Source organism: Astatotilapia calliptera, chromosome 23 (assembly GCF_964374335.1).
Source record: "Astatotilapia calliptera chromosome 23, fAstCal68.1, whole genome shotgun sequence".
Lineage (NCBI taxonomy): Eukaryota > Metazoa > Chordata > Actinopteri > Cichliformes > Cichlidae > Astatotilapia > Astatotilapia calliptera.
Window position 1 is genome coordinate 43,456,188 of NC_137443.1, and position 21,138 is coordinate 43,477,325.

The following is a 21,138-nucleotide window of genomic DNA, read 5'->3' on the forward strand; positions in this document are numbered from 1 at the left end:
ATGCTGTATTAAAAGCCAGTGAATACAAATGTGTTTTCAGAGCAGATTTACAGAGACTGACAGCAGGAGCTGGGGCTGTTCGATAGAACGATGTATATATGATGACCATATGAAAACGTCTATCGTTTCATATCACGCTCTTTGTTTCCTGCTTATGTGTTTGTGTTTTCCAGATAAAGCTTTCAAAATAAATCTGAAGATCCTGTTGAGAGTTTTCAAAATAAACACAATACAGTACTGCGGTCGCTCGTTTATCGAGTTACGTTCTAAAAATAAGTCTCAGAATGAAGTAGCAGCTTTATGTTTTACAAGTATTATAGAAGTTTTAAGGCAGTTAAACCCTCACTGCACACTTTCTACACTTTTCTCAGACAGGCATGAACATTTTCACACTTTTCTCTCTTGTTTAAACAAAGTTCAAACCTTCATAGAAAAATAAGTTCATTATTAAAGAGTGAAAGCAAAGTGTTTCTGAAACATGTCAAATCAGCCTTTGCTGGCATTAAATGAGCTTCTGTGTGAGGAGCACTCGTCCATGGCCTGGGCTCCTCGCTGTCAGGTAAAGTTTCATAAAGCTTTTGAGTTTTTCTGCAGATAATGTTGGTGTCCAGCACGATGTTCTTTTTCCTGCGGTCACTGAGCCACAAAGCCAAAGCTGACTCCATCCTTACGATGTTCTTGTTGTGGACAGTTACAACCTTTTTGCCTCCTTGTTGAAACTATGATGGTCAGCATCTTCCTCTGCCTTTGGCTGCTACCACAGGTGCAAAACGTCTCGTCATCATTGTTGTTTGTTGGGGACAAAACGTACAAACATACAGTGCAGCACTGCAGAGTCACACTGCTGTAAATTTGAACACATTCTGTACTGTACAGGAGACACGGCACGAGATTGGCTGACAATGGTCTACAGCCAATCAGGACGCAGAACACAATGCGCTGTAAAAAACAAAAGCATGCAAAATTGCACAAAAAAGATCAGCGAAACAGCGAGGCCGCCAAAGGTGAACTGTGTTACAGCGAGGGACCAGCGTATATGTGGTTGTTGGGACGATAAATGTCTTTGAGCTTGTGTCAGAAGACGAGCTGCAGCTTTCTGGACCAGCTGCAGTCTTGCCAGGCAGGTCCCACTAACTCCAACATATAAGGAGTTACAATAATCCAGCTGGGACGTCATGAAAACGTGGATCGCCCGTTCAAGGTTTTTAAAAGATATAAATGATCTCACCTTAGATAAAAGCCTCAGTTTGAAGAAAGACCGCTGTACAACTGAGCTCAGCTGTTTTTCAAATTGCCGTCAAATATAAGCCCCAAATGTAATAATGCGATTTAATAAAAGAGCTGAACCAGTCTAATAGAGCGCCCTTGATGCCGCCATGCTCCAATGGTGAGGTCAAGATGCTGTGGTCAAGGCAGCGGTCAGATCCAAAAGCACAGCGGAGTCTCCTGATCAGTGGCTGATAAAAGATCATTAAGAACTTTCCAAAGTGCAGTTTCAGTGCTGTGAAGAGCTTTAAAACCAGACTGAAACCTTTACAACAGATTGCAGCTGAACAAATATAATCTTTTACAAAATCTTCGACAGGAAGGGAAGCTTTGAAATAGGCCTGAAGTTTGAGCGGACAGAAGATCCAGATCAGGTTTTTAGTACAGGCTGTACAACAGCATGTTTAAAACAGGCTGTACAACACCTGAACTAAGACTGCTGTTAAAAATCGCTAAGATGTCGGAACCAACAACCTTTAAAATCTTTTTAAACACGTGTTGGAACAACATCATTTGGACAAGATGATGTCTTTATAGCATCACATCGTTCCTCCACCTGATCAAACCACACAGGCTCAAACTGATCAAAAACAGCTGAGCAGGTGAATATTTTAGCCCCGGTGCGATCTCGGGCGAGAGTATCGATGATGGCCAAAGGGCAGCGTCCAGCTCTACGGCCGCTGAAGAGCAGACTCAACAGACGCGCGTGATGTGGATCCTACTGCTCTAAAACTGGAGCTTCTTCAATCCATTAAAGAGGACATTAGTACGCTGTTAAAAGAAGAAGTCAGAAATGCATTGAAAGAAGATTTTGACAATATAAGGGCTGACGTGCAAGGACTGAGAAATGAGATCGCTAACAGCATGGCGGCGACGTGCGGCGAAGTTGATGGAGTAAAGGTTACAGTGAAAGAAGCTGAGGATGGGCTGTCAATGTGGAGCGATGAGGTGACCACCCTGCAGTCTACAGTAGAGAGTATGAAGGAGGAGCTGTCTGACCTGAAGGATAAATGTGATGAAGGCAGGAAGCGGAGAGCTAACATCCACATCATAGGGATCCCAGAGGGCCTGGACTCGAGCTCCTCCACGGCCGTATCCGTGCTACTACGTGAAGTGCTGGGTATGGATAAAGACGTTATTGTCGACCGCTCACACAGGAGCCCTATCCTGAGAAAGCCAGCTGGTAACCCGCACGCCGTCATAGCCGAGCGTCACTACTACCAGGATTGTGTGGCTACGCCGTGCCAGGGCCCAAGCCCCGCTTGAGTTTAACGGACAACCTATTGCAATATTACGACTGGGCGATATGACCCAAAGTTCATATCTCGATATTCTTTAGCTGGATGGCGATATACGATATATATCTCGATATTTTTGAAGCCAGAAAGTACGAACAAAAAGAGAGTTCTTAGTCAAAGCTGTGTCCCAAATCTCACACAGGCACATTTATTAACATACAGCGTAGATGTACATGAAACAATTACTCAGGAATAAATGATCAGCATTTATTAAATAATAATGCTCCATAAATAAAAGAAAACAATGTTGTTTTTGTGCATAACAAAAAGCTCACAATCGTGCAGTCAAAATGTAAACAGACGCTGAGCATAATAACAAGCAGCTGCTCTGTTCCCAGGTTCTACTGCGTGACTGACAGCCTGGAGTTTGAAACCCTCTTTGTAACCGTGTCTCTTACAGGTGCCATTTATGGTCCTTATACACACTCAATACAGTAATATTACGTTGAAGCAGAGTACGTATCACTCCGCGAGGCTCCTCGTAGCTGTAATGCTCCAACAATCCATCAAGCGGTGCGGCCTCGTAGCTGAGCAAAGTCGTACCAAAACATCTTTTGAAAGGTTTCTGAGCGCCGTGTAGCACATAAAATCGGTTCGAGGTCAGTAAGCACAACCAGAATTCATCCATAAGCCGCACTGTCGATTTATGAGAAAATTACAGGATTTTAAGTGCAGAAAATATAGTTTATGGTTTTCCTTTGATCTTAGCAAATATCTACGCCTCTAATTGGGACGATCACAGATTTTTCACTAATGTCTTTGCGCGGCTCCCCAATATGTCATCACACAATATCATCTTTGAGGGAGACCTAAACTGCTCATTATCTGCTATGGACCACAGTTCACACAAAAGTACACTTAGTCCAAACTCAGCATGCGTCATTCAGAGCTTTCTTGATAATTATGGGCTGGCTGATGTATGGAGATTTCATAATCCTGCTTCACGTCAATACTCTTTTTTTCTAATGTCCATAAAACATATATTTGTATAGAAAAACGTCTCCCTTTAGTTACAGAATGTGATTATAAGACTCTGGTGATTTCTCCTCTTGTTTTTTCAATGTGTATTCCTGATGCCTGCTCCAACTATCAGCCATGGAGATTCAACTCAGTGTTGTTAGCAGATGAAGAGTTTGTCAGTTACAAAAGGTCTCAAAGAGATTTTTTTTCTATCAATCAGACCCCAGAGATGTCATCATCAGTCATTTGGGAATCTCTAAAAGTATCTGAGAGGCCAAATAATTTCATTTTGTGCCAAACAAAGTGCAACACTGAAAGAACATCATCCATAAATATTGAGTAATAACTGGACTCTCATACAGCGAGACTCAAATGCCTTTAAACATCAGCTTATCCTGCTGATCCAAGTCCAACACTGAGTTTGTAAAAACATGTTTGTCAATCATTTTGTTTGGTTTCTGAGGAAAAAGATTCAATAAGTTGCTGCTAATACACAACATTTCATCATATTTCCTCATAACCCTCTTTTGTCTGACCATTTGATCCCATTTGAATTTGCAATAAAGGATCCACAGAGTTTGGTGACAATAATGACAGTAGATGTTTGTGTGAAAGTGCTGGAAGCAAATGAGTGTGTGATGTTCTTTCAGTGTTGCACTTTGTAGACGCTCCCTGAGCACTGGTCTCACAGCCAGCTGCACATAGAGACCAGTGTTGTTAGTCCAGGTCAGAAGATGACTTGTTGGAATGAAAATGAGCTTGTAGTTTGTCTGCTTTAATAATGTGACTGGAAAAAGGTGTTGGACTTCAAATATGTCCATTTCTGTCACACTTCACCTTTAAAAGTGAAGCCATGTGGTTCCTGGAAGGAAAAACACGACTTTTTCAAGTCTTTGTCCTGTTTTTATGAGAAATGTACGACTTTAATGTGAAACATTCAGAGTTTTTTCTCTTGTTGTGTTTGTTTGAAGCTGCTTCCTGTTGGCTTCAGCTGTTTGGAGTTTCCATTTTCTAAACTTCTACATTCTGAACCTTCTTCAGCTCTGAACAGATGATGAAACACTGAATGATTTCAAGCACTTTGTCTAATAAACTTACATCTTTCATTCTTTATACAGATTGTGGAGCTGTGGTTTGTCAGAGATCAGCTGTGATTATCTGGCAGCAGCACTGAAGTCCAACCCCTCCCATCTGAGACAGCTGGACCTGAGCGACAACAACAAGCTGAAGGATCCAGGAGTGAAGCATCTGTGTGGTTTCCTGGAGAGTCCAGGATGTAAACTTGAAACTCTGAGGTCAGTCAGCATGTTTTAGTTGTGCTGAGATGAATATGATGTGAAAGTTGTGCTGACACTAAACTGCAGACATCAGGCTGATATTATACTGATCCACACTGAGGATCTTCATGGTAAAGTCTGTTTTCTTCTTCTCTGGTTTAGTCCATTGACTGCAGCAGAACAATGTTCACATTTCAAACAGTGATACTCAACGTATGGCCCGCGGCCCACACGCAGCCTGCCCACCTTTCCTGATTCAGAGAGAGGGGACCCTGATTAACTGTGTAGCTTCTTCCTCACAGTTCTAAGTATCAGACACAACAATGAATAATCCACAGCTGACTGTCTTTAGCAGGTCAAAGGTCACGGCACACAGCAGACAGTCAGAAATATTCTAACTCTGATCATTTATCAGTTGTGACACTGTGAGACTTGATCAGAGGTGTGATCATCACAGCAGAGGCCTTTGTGTCAAAGTCACTGAGGATCAAACAGAAACACATGAAGCAGATTTTCCTCTTCTGGCTTTTTATAGCAGATAACCTTCAAAATATTCTGCAGTCGATCAAAAACTGAAGCAAACCATGAAGCAACATGTGAACATGAGCTGATGCTGCTGAAGTGAAGCAAAGTTACAGAGGTTTGATTACAGACACAGCTGAGAGTTTGTAATCTGTCATCATTTTAAAAAGTTTCCATGGAACAGCAGAAATGAGGCTTTACTGTCAGAGGCCGACAGCACTGAACACAACAGCAGACTGGTGGCTAATAAACAGTGAATGATGCAGAAACAGATGTTTGAAGCTGTTCTTGGAGTACACTGAGAGAGAGAGAGCTGTGCAGGCAGGAACAGCCAAAGTCAGAGAGAATTCATGAGCATATTGATCAAACGTGAAGCAGAGTTTGGATCTTCTTTTGCTGCTGCTTCACTCAGTTTTGGTTGGAGACAGATGAAACCTGCAGCTTCAGGATCTGTGAGCTGTCCACTTTCAGCCCCGACGGCGTGTCCGTGTACGTGCCGTCGAGTGAACGATCCACGCTCTGTGTTTCCATCTTTGTGTGTTTAGCTGCTCTCATTTACTGTTTTAGCTGTTTGCTGCTTGTTGAAATAGTTTGTGAGCTTTAACCTGAGATTCTGGCAAAATACATTTATATTAAACATCGATTCAGGATTGAATGAATCAACATCGTTTTATTCAAATTAAAACCATTTAAATGGGAACATGAATTTTTTACAGCCGCCTCTAATGCTGGGTAATGTCAGCTGGTCCATGTGCAGCTGGCTGTGAGGCTCAGGGAGCGTCTACAAAGTGCAACACTGAAAGAACATCATCCATAAATATTGAGTAAGAACTGGACTCTCATACAGCGAGACTCAAATGCCTTTAAACATCAGCTTATCCTGCTGATCCAAGTCCAACACTGAGTTTGTAAAAACATGTTTGTCAATCATTTTGTTTGGTTTCTGAGGAAAAAGATTCAATAAGTTGCTGCTAATACACAACATTTCATCATATTTCCTCATAACCCTCTTTTGTCTGACCATTTGATCCCATTTGAATTTGCAATAAAGGATCCACAGAGTTTGGTGACAATAATGACAGTAGATGTTTGTGTGAAAGTGCTGGAAGCAAATGAGTGTGTGATGTTCTTTCAGTGTTGCACTTTGTAGACGCTCCCTGAGCACTGGTCTCACAGCCAGCTGCACATAGAGACCAGTGTTGTTAGTCCAGGTCAGAAGATGACTTGTTGGAATGAAAATGAGCTTGTAGTTTGTCTGCTTTAATAATGTGACTGGAAAAAGGTGTTGGACTTCAAATATGTCCATTTCTGTCACACTTCACCTTTAAAAGTGAAGCCATGTGGTTCCTGGAAGGAAAAACACGACTTTTTCAAGTCTTTGTCCTGTTTTTATGAGAAATGTTCGACTTTAATGTGAAACATTCAGAGTTTTTTCTCTTGTTGTGTTTGTTTGAAGCTGCTTCCTGTTGGCTTCAGCTGTTTGGAGTTTCCATTTTCTAAACTTCTACATTCTGAACCTTCTTCAGCTCTGAACAGATGATGAAACACTGAATGATTTCAAGCACTTTGTCTAATAAACTTACATCTTTCATTCTTTATACAGATTGGTGGGCTGTGGTTTGTCAGAGATCAGCTGTGATTATCTGGCAGCAGCACTGAAGTCCAACCCCTCCCATCTGAGACAGCTGGACCTGAGCTACAACAACAAGCTGCAGGATCCAGGAGTGAAGCATCTGTGTGGTTTCCTGGAGAGTCCAGGATGTAAACTTGAAACTCTGGGGTCAGTCAGCATGTTTTAGTTGTGCTGAGATGAATATGATGTGAAAGTTGTGCTGACACTAAACTGCAGACATCAGGCTGATATTATACTGATCCACACTGAGGATCTTCATGGTAAAGTCTGTTTTCTTCTTCTCTGGTTTAGTCCATTGACTGCAGCAGAACAATGTTCACATTTCAAACCTTCAAAGAAGAAGAAAAATCCTCCACTGGAAAATTCACTGTGAAACTCTCAAACTCTTCATTGCACCTTAAAGTCTGTGTGACACTGAAATCCAAAGCAAAATGTGCGTTTGCTTTACAGACAGCAGTCCAACACAAACATACACACATCATCCAAAACACAGTCCAACATCCAAATCTCCTCCACTGCCAGCATGAATGATGGGAAAGAGAAGCAGGAACACTCTGACATTCAGGGTTAGAATGAGTTTCATCAAGCAGACTGTGAAGATCAAAGCTGCATTAGAAAGCTTACATGAATGAATGAGTGGACAGAAGTGGACAGAGATCATCTGAAGCACTTCAAAGGCTTTAAATCAGCACATTTCTCTTTATTCTTTATCAACTCTGTTAGTTTCTCTCAGTTTTCTGTGGAATGAAGCTAACAGCAGGCTAATAAGATGCTGACCAATAGGTTTCTATTAAAGGTTGTAATTTGTATATGAAAAAGTGCTTTGGCTCAGCAGGGATCAGCTTACAGGTAGAATACAGCTGCTGGATGGGATTAGCATGTCATAGCTATCTACCAAACTGCTAACTGGGGGATTTCAGGCCATCTATGGATCATTTTTGCTAACTGTTTATTCAGCTTAGGCTCACAGGGCTGCAGCCTGTGCCCTAGCTGTCATAGGGCAAGAGGCGTGGTCCACCTGCACAGGTGAGCAGTCCATCACAGGGCCAACAGAGAGACAGAGAAGCACTCCCTCACATCCACACCTACAGCCAATGTAGAAGCACCAATGAACCTAAGCAGCATTTCATTGGACTGTGGGAGAACATCCAACCTCCACAGAAAGGCCCAGCTGACCAACAAGCTTCAACCTACAACCTTCTTGCTCTAAGGCACTAGTGCTAACCACTTTTGCCCATTTCAGCCCAAATCCTGCATCTTCCTGTTTCTGACTCCAGGCCAGCTCCACTAACACTTTCTCATCAGACACTGCCACCTAGTGGAGGAAGTCTTAGTTCCATTTGAAGCTTCAGATTACAGTTAGTTCCTTTACAAAGAGGTGGAGGTGGTGGGGCCACAGCACCATCATCACTGAGTGCCATAGGACACTTAACCTTTGTTTCCATATGCTGGGAACTTCCTGTTGTTCCAAGGAGGACTGGAAAATGTGTGAAAATCTCCCAGTCAGTTCCTCACAGCACACTTCAATCATTTCCCTCCCACAGCATCAGGACCAGGGCTTTTTCTCTCTTTGGTCCCACTAAGAGATTTCCACACAAACAGCTCATCAGTGGGACTCTCAGAGCTACCAGCCCTTTGCTACAATCACAAAGCTCTTCATTGAAATCAATGATATCAAAGCTGGAATCAAATGAGTCCAAGTCTTCTGCTGATTCAGCATCACATTCATCTTTGCTCCTTGTTCTGCATCCCCACCATGGACTTCATTCCTTTCCAAGCCAGCCTTGAGTGTCCTTTATTCAGCTCATCCTCTGCTTTACTTTTACACCTGATTTTAGCTGCTTTATCTCTCTTTCAACAGGTTTCTGTGCCTCAATCTTTTTCTTCTCTCCCTCATAACAAGACAGCTTCTTCTGCCTGAGAACATGTTGGAGTGATTTACTAATCCAGGGCTGCTTATTGGGGAAAATACTTCCTGTTTCCAAAGTAATCCCCATTTTTCCCAGAAAGAAATGTCAGTAGAAATCGATGATCTAAGTGAGAACATGAGCCTTTAAAAAGTCCCAGTGGGTGCAGTCAAAGCAGTCCCTCAGTCCCAGTATAGAGTCTTTGGTCCAGACTGGAACAGCTGTGTGCCCAGTTTGAGCTCTCTTCAGTGCTGTGACCTGACAGACCCAGAGGGGCCATCACATCACATTTAGAAGCTCCCCTGATGGAGCCACAACACATGTCCAATACTTAGTCTGTCTTGTTGGACCAACTGGAAGAAATGATTCAAGGACTTAGTCACAGAACAGAGATTCAAATCTCCAAAATCCAACTGGCTGCATCAGGACATATAGTCTGAAACTCTGCACAGTTTCCTGTTTGAAGCTGCTTCCTGTTGGCTTCAGCTGTTTGGAGTTTCCATTTTCTAAACTTCTACATTCTGAACCTTCTTCAGCTCTGAACAGATGATGAAACACTGAATGATTTCAAGCACTTTGTCTAATAAACTTACATCTTTCATTCTTTATACAGATTGAAGAGCTGTGGTTTGTCAAAGATCAGCTGTGATTATCTGGCAGCAGCACTGAAGTCCAACCCCTCCCATCTGAGAGTGCTGGAGTTGAGCTACAACTACAACCTGACGGATCCAGATGTGAAGCAGCTGTCTGATCTTCAGCAGAGTCCAGACTACAGACTGGAGACTCTGAGGTCAGTAGAGTGATGGAGTGAGTGGGTGGTGCTGTCAGCAGTATTGTACTAAACACAGTCAGTATGAAACAAAGATCCAGTGTTTCCTGTAAAGCTGCAGCTTCTCAGTGAAGCTGTGAGAGGAGAACGGTGACAGGCTTCAGGATTGGACACAAACACTTCCTGTTTCTCACCTTTATGGTCACCATAGTAACGGCTGACACGCTCTGATCAAACACTGTCAACAGCCAATCAGCTCTCTGAACAAAGCAGCACGCAGACCAATGACTGCATTGATTTCCAAGTTTAAAGCAGTGAAGAACACAGTCTGTAGGTGAGGAAGAATTTAGTGAGAGCAGATGTTTGGATGGAATTCCTCCAGTTAACAGCTGGAACCGTCCATCTGGATTGTTGGGCTTGTTGTTGGGGTTCCTACAGAGCTCAGAGTGGACACACCAAGGTTCTTCTAATGAATGAAAGTCCAAACTCAAACTAGGAGGGAAAAACATTTTCAGCAACTTCAATAAAAATCCAAAGATTAGAAAAAGTGAAGCAACAATGAGTCCTAGTACAGTCCCAGCACTGACGTCCCTGCTGCTCTTTATACTGGATGTGCTGCATCACTGAGTGACAGCTGATGAAGAGTCTCTGGAAACACTCGTTTATCCCCTCTGCTCTTCCTCCTTCTCTCTGCAGGTGGAGGTGATGATGGTAAACAGGACGGTGTGTGTGCTGAGAGAGGAGCAGCTGTGTCCTGATGATCCAGAGAGGTTGAAGCAGCAGCAGCTTGTGTGTAGAGACGCTCTGACTGGGCCATGTTACTGGGAGGTGGAGAGGAGAGCTTCATCCAGCAGTGACTGACAGAGGAATGAAGTGCAGATGACTGTCAGTGCTGCAGAGTGAACTGCTCTGAGAACAGCTCCACTGTCAGACACAATGTAGAGTCCAGCATCAGCCCTGTGTGTCCCTCTGGATCTGACAGAGGATCATCAGTGTATCTGGACTGCTCTGCTGCTGCTCTGTCCTTCTACAGTCTCTGCACAGTCTCTGTCTCACTCTGGAAAGATTTTACAACTTGTTGTAATTACAGAACGTTAATATAATATTCAAACATGTGATCTTCTCTTTATTTCTGACTCTTTACCAAATAAAGAAAAACCAAACTAACAAACAGAAGCTGTCGTGTCCTTTTTCACCACATCTGTGAATCTTTTCTGTGTTTTTCCTCTTTTCCTCCTTCCTGCAGCTCCATCTTCATCATTCTGTGTCCAGTATATGTGAACACGTCCAAAGCATCTGAGCCTCATGTTACCCGTTTGTGTGAGTTACGCCTGTCGTTGTGTTGTGGTGTATAAATAAGGGGCAGGAGACAGCGCTGGATCTCTGAGTTCTTTACTCTCAATTTCTGCAACATCTGCAATATATAGAAATGCAAACCTGTGAGCTGTGTGTGTTGTGCGTCTGCTCGGCCACCTCTCCTCCGGCCATGCTGGAAGCAGCTGTGCGTTTGACAGTTTTATCGACTCGACAATAATCGAACAAATTAAATGTTCAAAAATATCAACTTAAGCACTTCAAAGTCAACAAAAAGCTTAAAACAATGAAATAATATTTCACTGACAAAACAACAGCTCATAAGAACGATACACAAAATAATACAGAAACAAACAAATAAAAGTTATTAACCAGGATCCATGTTTTTGTCACAAACACTGAATCAGCTGATTCACTCTTTATGTTTCTGAGTTTGTTTTGTGATTATAGTTCTGGTTTCTGTTTCTGTGTCTTCACTGTGTCCCACGTCTCCTTACTTTGGACTCTGTGTTATATTTCCTGTTTTACTTTGACAGTCCTGTGTTACTGTTTCCTGTCTCGTGTGTGTAATTGGTCCCAGCTGTGTTTCCCTCCTGCCTCCCGTTCCCTGATTACTAAACTGCGTCCACGCCGCCGGCGCTCCTCTCCACAGCTGGATTCCAGGATTTCAGAGCATCCAGCTGTGGTGAGTGATGGAGACACTTTCTCTGCTCCCTCAGTAATCAGGACAGTTTATTGAACATCAGAGGACATAAAGGACTGTTTTTCACCTGCCCGTTCTGAACCTGGACATTAAAGACTGCTGGCTTCAAGGACATTAATCCCAGTGTCAGCCAGCCAATAACAGCCTGTGTTTTTCAGCTCTTTAGGAGTCAGAAATGAGAAAGACACAGACTGCTAACCGCTCCCTGCAGGAAATAAGCTCCGCCTCTTCCTTTCCTGTATATGAGTGATTCTGACATGAGACACAATGAGTTTCCTGTTTATTGTGACTTAAAGCGAGCAGCAGTTCCCAGAGGCCGTACCTCCTAAATTTCAGTGAGTCACATGTAACATACAGTTATTAACCCTGTAAGACCCAACCCATCAAAAAACAGCCAGAAAATTCAGATTCTTTGGAACTGAGATGTTTATCAACCCTTTAAACAAAAGCCACACATGAGTTCTTTGCTATGTCATGTTGTGTATGATTTACTTTTATTGTGTATTTATTTTTTGTATCACATTTGATACACTGGGTGTTTTTGGCAACTTTTTGTTAACGACAATGTTAACTTTAGACTAAAAAAGAGTTTTGTCCACAACATTTAGAAATTATAGCAAGTATTGATCATGTTGATGAGATCGAGGTCTCAGAAACTCATGTATGATACAAAGGTGGTTACAGGGTTAACAGTCCAGCTACAGTGTTTCAATATTTAAATGATGCTATGAATATGTTTAACAGATAACTCTTATCATGTTTTTCTACAGAGCACCTAAATTCCTCAGCGCGGTGAAGGATTACGTTGAAATCCTGAAAAAGAAGCAGCAGGAACAGCCTAACAGCAAACTGCTCACCGCGCAGGAGGTAGTGGTCGAGGTAGTTCCCCGCGTTCTCCAGGGCTTCTGGGAGCTTCCTCCTCGTCCCCTCCTAAACATGGCCTCCCAGAGTCTAAGTATCCTCTCCACCAGTGTCACCAAGGCCACTTTAGATCGTGTCTCCAAGAGCCTCACGGCGATGGAAACACAGGCCGTCTTCACCCGCTCTATCCGAGACGATCTGGTCGACAGCATCCTGACGGAGATTAGACAGAAATTTCCTGAAGAAATTCTGTCTATCCAAGTTGCAAACTTTGCACCCCTGTTGCTGAAGACCATTGCTGATGTAGCAAGGATCCGGATATGTGAAATCTTTGAGCCCCCTTCAAGTCCTGATGTGAAGAGCACAAATGGTGAGCGCTCCTCTGACGGCCTTTCAGTGGCAAATGTTCCACCAGCCGAAGAAGCTCTGTCAGAAAGTGTTGCAGAGCCCGACGTTCCCTGTGAGGAACTTCTTTCTGAAAGGGCATCCAGTCTGAGTACTCGAGACCTTACGATCGAAGGAGCTCTGTCAGAAAGTGTTGCAGAGCCCGACGTTCCCTGTGAGGAACTTCTTTCTGAAAGGGCATCCAGTCTGAGTACTCGAGACCTTACGATCGAAGGAGCTCTGTCAGAAAGTGTTGCAGAGCCCGACGCTCCCTGTGAGGAACTTCTTTCTGAAAGGGCATCCAGTCTGAGTACTCGAGACCTTACGATCAAAGGAGCTCTGTCAGAAAGTGTTGCAGAGCCCGACGCTCCCTGTGAGGAACCCTATGGCGAGTCCAAATCCTGTGTTGAAGGTGAAGATCATATGATCAACGGATCTTGTTCTGAAATTGGGCCGGTTCCTGATGTTCCCTTTGAGGAACCTTTTCCAGAACCTGAAGCCAGCATGAAGTCCGAAGACCGTCAGATCAAGAAGAAGAAAAAGGGCTTCTTCAAAAGACTGAGAAGTCTGTTCTGCTGCTGTTGCAGACCAAAAGTCACCGACTGACACTGAAGCTGTGACCCAGTGTTGGTGTTGCAGTAACTCTAAATATGTAAATATGTTCCTTAATGATTGTTCTTCATGTTTTTGGGGGTTTCTTTAGTTTTCAGTGGGCTGGGTGTTTTTTCTCCTCCGTGTTCTTTACTTGATTCTTGTTCATAGTTCCTGATTTGTTTTCCTAGTTCTTGTTTCTTAGTTTGTAGTTTCTTGAGTCCACCTGAGTTTCCAGCAATAAAAGCTGCCGATTCAAGTTTCATTCCACGTAAGAGTCCTGTGTTTGGGTCCTACTACCTGCCTGTCACAGCACACCATGACAGTAACTTTATAAACTCATTCATATTTCTACACGAGTCTCCAGCTATGTTAAAGATTTTTTTTCTTTCAAACATTTGTAAGAATCTCTTATGGTTCTCAAAATACTTCCACAAGTCCAGTAAGTGTAGTGCAGTAACATATTGATGGTATTATTTTTAATAATTATTTATTATTTTTAATGCACTTTGAACTGAAACTGGTATATAAAATGTACTTCCTGTAGAAAATGCAGTGTGAATGCTAATAGCTGAATAGCTTGAGTTGAATTTTTATAATTGCTGAAATCTTTGGTGAAAAACATGTTACAGTTTTTGCCCGTTGCTTGAACACATTTTGCAAAACGTCGCTCATTGTGCCAAAACTCTAAACACAAGTAAACATGACACATCAAAATATACCATTCACATCTGTGCCAAACTGAAACTCTGCTGTCAAAACCTAACATTCCTCTGTCAAGATGTAACTCTGTTGACAAAATGACACATACTTGCATCACATGCAGATCAGATCAGGGGGACACACTAGTCTACTTCATATAAAACACTGCAGTCTTTCATTGTCATTGTTTATTCTGAAGGCACATTTTCAGGAGACACAAACAACCAAAAAAAGCAAATAGGCCTACTCAATATTGTCCACTGCAGCACCATCAATTCAGATAAAGCAAAACACAAACATAATACAGTAATAGAAAAAACACTATACTGTACACACAAAAAATCATGACAATTGTGCATACGTGGGCTCATGGATCCCGCCGTCTGTTGGGGTCTGGCCACAGGACCTCATCGACATCGCAAGCAGTGTCTTCTCCCGCTGGGCACCGGGGAAAATATCCTCTTGCATGTCGAAACCATCCATGGATTGCTGTCACCTGAATGTAAATAGAAATATATGTGGTGGCCCCTAGAGACAAAACACGTACAAACTCCAAAGCACATTTCTAGCTTGAACTGAACTTCCAAAACAGAGCTACCTAGAACAGCGGTCCCCAACCCCCGGGCCTCGGACTGGTACCGGTCCGTGAGTCGTTTGGTACCGGGCCGCGAGAGTTGAGGCTCAGGTGTGAAATGTCTGGTTTTCAGGGTTTTTATCGCTTTTCAGCGTTATTTTGTTATCGTTTTTATCATTAACTCGGTTTTCCTGGGTCTTTTCATGTGTGTTATGAATAAATCTTCTTTTTCGGTACTAGTTTTATTTTGTTGTATTTATCCGCGACACCTTAAAGGCCGGTCCGTGAAAATATTGTCGGGCATACACCGGTCAGTGGTGCAAAAAAGGTTGGAGACCGCTGACCTAGATCACGTAAATTACACAATTGAAAGCATGAAAGCATATGTGTATTGTTTGTGTATTTATGCACAAGCATTCATATATATTCAAATCATTAAAAAACAAAAGTTCATTTGCCTGTTACTACCACACACCAAATCTGGTCGTTGGTACTTGCTGAACTGAGAGACACAACAGCAGAGGTCACTATTAATGCAGTTGCCGAGACTGTGGTATCGGACAACAGGCCGCAAGTTTCATCAGAACAGTTCAAGCACTTTGCTAAAGAGTACCAGTTCACACATGAAACGAGCAGCCCCAGGTACCCCCAAGCCAACGGGGAGGCAGAACGCGCTGATCGTACCATTAAAGACTTGAGAGGACTGTGACTACAGCAGAGCACTGCTAGCGTGCAGGGCCACCCCACTGGAACATGGGCTCTCACCGGCACAGTTGCTCATGGGGAGACACCTGCGTACCTCTCTGCCACAAGCTGCTGCGAAGCTGGTGCCAAAGTGGCCCGACCTACAGGCTTTTCGCGAGAAGGATGAGGAGGGGAGGCGTGAGCAGGCAAAACACTACAACCGCAGACATAGAGTCAGGACAGAAGGTGTGGATTACTACTGAAGGAACCACTGGAGCAGTAGTTGGACCTGCCAGTGCTCCCAGATCTTATGTGGTAGAGACAGACAGGTTTTCTAAGGAGAAATAGGAGCCACCTCACACCAACAGGGACTGTTACCAGATCTGGTCGAGCGGTGAGACCTCGTGTAAGATTGGATGTGTAATTCTCTGAAGTTATCCATTCAGGCCCTATTCAAAGCTGGCTTAGGCTGTTAGAGATGTTTACAATTATGTGTTTCGTTTAAATGTAAGTGAACAAGTGAGAGATGTGTATCATTTTAACGTTTGATAATGCTCTGCATTCCTGTTCTTGTGAGCTGAGTGAGTCATTGTGAAGTATGTCTTTAGCTAAAAGGAGGTGTAGCAGGAGACTACTGTACCCATAAGGCTGTGTGTGTGTGTGTGTGTGTGGGGGGGGGGGGGGGGGGGGGTATGATCTAAATTATAATATTGCTGACTGTCTGAGGCAAAATTTCCCCAAATCGAATCGAATCGAATCATGGATTGAATCGATTCGGGCAAGGGCGTCGATTTGGCATGGACGGAGGGGACATGTCCCCACCAATATCCAGCGATTATTGAATTGTCCTCACCAATAATTTGATCTCTTCGAGTAAAGAAAAGCAAACCTGATAGAAAGAAGAAAAAAAAATCTGTCAACGTCTCATTCACCCAGCGGTGCCGAAAGAGTTAAATTACGTCCTGTACTGGAGTCCTACCTCATGTGACAAATATGGCCAATGTGATTGGCTGAACCTTTCAGGGAGCTCCGTTGAGTTTTAGCAGCGGCAAGCCTGCGCTCCCAGGAGGAGAGGAGGACGGCAGCAAAGAGGAAGAACCTGGATATAAGAAAGTATTTTTCAGAGAAACCTGTAAGTCACTTAAAGCCAAGTTCACTCATAATGTCACGGTCTGGCTGGCAGACCGTGGGGGTGTAGGGAAGGAGGACACAGGCGCGGTGCTCTATGTACAAGCAGTGCGTTTATTTACAGCGATGGACAGACATGACAATAAATCCCGTGCTCTCCCGACTCCCGTGACGTGTCCTCTTCCCAGTGCTAGTGCTCCTGTCTCCGCTTCTCCGTGATGAGCACCCCGTGCTCGCTGTCCTCTCGTCTCCCCGTAACTCCTGGGGACATAAGAGAGAGGAAGCCGTCAGACACACAATAATGCAGCAGACTCAAACTAGGAACTGGTCGAGAGACTGACGTGAAGCCACGCAATGATCCAGCGTCGGAGAGAGCTCCACCACACTCTCAAATAGCTCCTCCGACAGGCCTGATCAGCTGCAGGTGTGGCCAATCACCTGCCAGGGCCACACACACACACACACACACACGTCTACAAGCAGGGAGAACGAGGGACAGCAATACAAAATACATACATTATAATATTAGTCCATAACTGCTCAGGGTCCTGGGTCTGACACATAAAATGTGTCCGTCACAATAACGTTGCAGGCTATGCTAGGCTTTGGCCCACATCAGTCTAAAACTGTATGTAACCATGAATAATGTGTTTTGGAAACTAACAGCACAACATGCAGCACTGTTAGTTCTCTCAGTCTCAGAGCAGCGTTTCTAATTCTAATCTAAGTGAAGCTGTCAGAGAAAACAGCAGCCTCGAGCAGCCAGGATATTAGTTTACAGAGGCTGTTAGAATTATATGCCTAACGTTAAAATGTTGGTGACACAAGAATTTCATCTTAATGGCACTGACGTATTCATAGGTCATAGTTATGATTTTGCAAATATTCCACCTTGTAGTGCAGTTTGCACAACTTGTTTTAAAAATGCACTCAGCCTACAAACATTACTGATCAGTCAAGATCTGCACAAAGTGACAGACACACTGAAGCAGCTCCACATTTTATTCTTATTGTCATGTATGTCCTATTTGTCAGGTGACAGAAGAAGCAACACAAAGCTCAGAGAGCAATGGTGACACAAGATCACAGGTGGAATTGGATGATGACGCAGAATGAGAAGAGCGAAAGTGGATCGCTAAATGAAACGGATGAACCAGAACTGGTTTGTAAAAATGCTGCAGCTTCAGTGGTGTGGAACTGGTTTAGCTTTTGTCCGTCAGATACACAACAAAGCACTATTTTTGGTAGAGCATGCTAGCGGGCCGTCGTTATTACCGTGTTGTTTGGAAAATACGGCGCACTTAAAATCAATCCTTTGATTTTTCTGAAAGTCGACAGAGCCCCTTATAACCCCGTGTGCCTTATGTATGAACTCTGGTTGTGTTTACTGACCTCGAAACGATTTTATGTGCACGGCGCTCGAAAATCTGTCAGATGTTTCAGTACGACTTTGCTAAGCTACCACCGCTTGATGGATTGTCGGAGCGTTACGGCTGTCGTAGGCAGGAGCCTCGCGGAGTGAGCCATGTCTCCGTGACGACCAGGACACAGCAGTCACGGACGATTGGCTGTGCGGCGAGAAGTAGGTTCAGTTCGTCTATTTTGTTGACGACCGACCGTGCGCTGGTCAGAAAGATGCTCGGGAGCGGTGGTTTGAAAGGCTGCTTCTTTAGCCTGGCCAGCAGGCCCGACAGGCATCCCCGCTTTTGTTTGCGTTCCTTCCGCCGCCTGCGTTTCTTGGCAGAGCCGATAACAATCCACGGAGCACCCGATGTTATCGCTATCTCCGGGGGGATGTTGTGCACCCTCTGATAATCACTGGTAATGGGGATCTGGCTGTTATATCCAATCTTGCATAATTCCAGATGGTTGTAGGAAAATTTGGCTTCACAATAAGGAAAACAAAAGAAGAAGAAAAAGTGGAGAAACAAAAAAGAAAGGCACCCAAGTGGAGAGCATAGAGCCGCTGCGTCTGTGCGCGCCGCCATCTAGTATACTTCTTCTAGTACACAGCCTGGAGGTGTGTTTGGGGTCATTGTCCTGTTGAAAACTGGTCCCTAAATGCAATTTCTCAACGAGAAGTTTGGGCTCGGGTGAGTCTGCGTGCTGAAGATATCTACCTATTCGGAACCATGGTAACAGGGTTCTGGCTGATCGGAGCTGGCTTGAGAAAGCGGAACCGGCTGTTCAAACCCCCACAAGGCTGCCCGCTGGGATTGGAACGATGGGAGAGGTGTGAGTTTCTCAAAATGGGCTCATTGAGTCAGCACGGATAAGATCTTGGAGAGGCTACGGCTGCTGTGAATACTCAGAATAAGCTCTCTGACTGCAGACTGGATACATCTCGGAAAGGCTCGCTCGGAATAACATCTCTGGGCGCAAATTGGATGACATCTCGGGGAGGCACACTGCCGTGAGTTCTCAGAATCGGCTCCTTGAGCACAAGAATGACAACATCACAGAACGCAAGTATGGCGAAGCTCGCGGCTCTCCAACGGGAGATTGAGAGACCAGTGTTGGACTGTAGAACTGCTTTGAAATTCATATGAGCTGTTCGCACTAAAGTAAAAAGCACCATCACTTATGCGGAGACCCTCTCGGCGCCAGCTGTGGGCTCAAGGCTGGAGCCGAACAAAAACACCCTGATAACGACTGTGTTGAGTCTGTTCCTTCCTATTCCATGCAAGGCCACCTGGGTTGGCTGGAAGACTGTTTACTTAGCCTGGCAGGGCGAAGGACACTGTCTCAGCTGAACCCTGGACACGCACACACATACAGGGAGTGCAGAATTATTAAGCAAATGAGTATTTTGTCCACATCATCCTCTTCATGCATGCTGTCTTCCAAGCTGTATAGGCTCAAAAGCCTACTACCAATTAACCATATTAGGCGATGTGCATCTCTGTTGATAGGTTTGTAGCTTGAACCCATCCGCTGGAACGTTGAAGACAATATAATTACACTGCAAAGCAAGACACAAGTAGGCAAAGACTTCATGTTTCTCGTGCACGGGAGAAATGACCGGACAAAGCGCCATTCCTTCGCTTGACCCCAGTCACTCTCGTCCGTCCTCCCGTACCACTGTTCTTTTATTGAGGTTACATGAATATGCATAGGTTCATTAACATATTACGTCTACATACACACAAAGAGTACCTTGCCTGTGTGTGTGTGTGTGTGTGTGTGTGTGTGTGTGTGTGTGTGTGTGTGTGTGTGTGTGTGTGACTTGTGTGAGGTCAAGATGTGACCCTGTGAAGACTCCCCAAAGCTGGTGCCAGAAGTCTGGGTCCATCTAACAAAAGGCTCTTATACTTAAACAGATATACGTGTGTTTGCTATACCATAAATCAGCAAAAGAAGATACGACCTCTCCTCTGTAGGGGAGTGAACTCACCCCCCTCTTCATGCTACACAGAGTTGTTACAGACCTCCTAGAATGAGACATTCTTTCAATCTACAAATGATCATATACTTCTAAGCATATATAAGTAAATATTTCTAAGCATAAATGACAATCAACAATACAAAACCTATCACTCCCTATTCTGGTATTTTAAAGAGTACTTAGCAGAAATATTAAACAACCTAACTAATAGGGTTGCAAACTCCCAGCAAAAAAAAAAAACTAAAGGGAACCATCGCCCACCCTCTGCCTCGTGGTGCTTAATCGACATAATCGACTTTAATTTAATGCATGTATTTAAAAAAAATGCACAGAAATCAATTATTTTTCAACAACAATTAAATAGATTCAACATCTTTCTTCAACAGAACTGCAGACTGCACAGATGGTATCTTCCCAAAGGAAAAAGTACTATAACTTACTAGGGTATATATTAGACTTAATAGTTACTATATACAATATTAGATTTCTATACATTTTACGTTAGATAAAAACTTTGGTTATAAGATTCAGATAATTATTTATTAAAAGCGAGACATTTTAAACGAGAATAAGAAAGAAAAGTATTTCTTTGTGCCCCCCTTTTCCCTGTTAATGCCCCAGCTGGCCCCCTGGCAAAACCGTGCTAGACCCGCCCCTGCACAGTTACCAGCTGTCAGCTACTTATAGCATTAGGCATTAAAGTAATATTAAATAAATTCTAACAACAGCTTATCAAGCTTAAACGTGCTGCTGTGGTTTATCTGCTGGTTTCCTCTTTCTGGCGCAAAGTGGGAAACAAACAAGAGAGACGGAACTTGCGATCAGCTGATCATTGATTAGTTTCATGATTGAAGTAGCAGCAGGAGAGGGAGGGGGAGAGGAGGCGCAGCAGTCGCTCCATATATCGGTTGTTAAGCTTAACGTGGGAATGCGTTACAAACATTGAGAGAGAAACTTACAAACTTGCTTTACTTCTCTAGGACAGCTTTCACTGAGAAGAAATGCCGATTTGGAAACATGTAGCGAGGCGCTAAATGCTCCACCAGACAACCGAGAGGTCTCTTGTTGTCACATGCAAGAAAGCATGCTCTGAAGAATATCCAGGTAGATCACTGTGGCGATATGTTGGTTATATTACTTTAAAGTGCAACTGGCTAATTCTTATTTTAGCCAACTCGAA

General features: G+C 43.7%; 1 protein-coding gene and 1 long non-coding RNA gene across 2 annotated transcripts in view; one reads left to right on the forward strand and one right to left on the reverse strand.

The window, feature by feature from the left end:
* Positions 1–21,138, forward strand: part of LOC113017716 (NACHT, LRR and PYD domains-containing protein 12-like) — a 1,242,929-nt gene that overhangs the window by 374,901 nt on the left and 846,890 nt on the right. The window contains exons 12-13 of the mRNA XM_080296777.1: positions 4,643–4,819; positions 6,927–7,103. Coding sequence (XP_080152903.1) covers positions 4,643–4,819; positions 6,927–7,103 — 354 coding nt within the window. The remainder of the gene's footprint in view (positions 1–4,642; positions 4,820–6,926; positions 7,104–21,138) is intronic.
* Positions 16,668–17,204, reverse strand: LOC145424033 (uncharacterized). Its single transcript, XR_013904987.1, has 2 exons — positions 16,915–17,204; positions 16,668–16,834 (listed from the first exon to the last, which is right to left on the reverse strand). It is a non-coding gene; the product is annotated as an uncharacterized LOC145424033 (long non-coding RNA).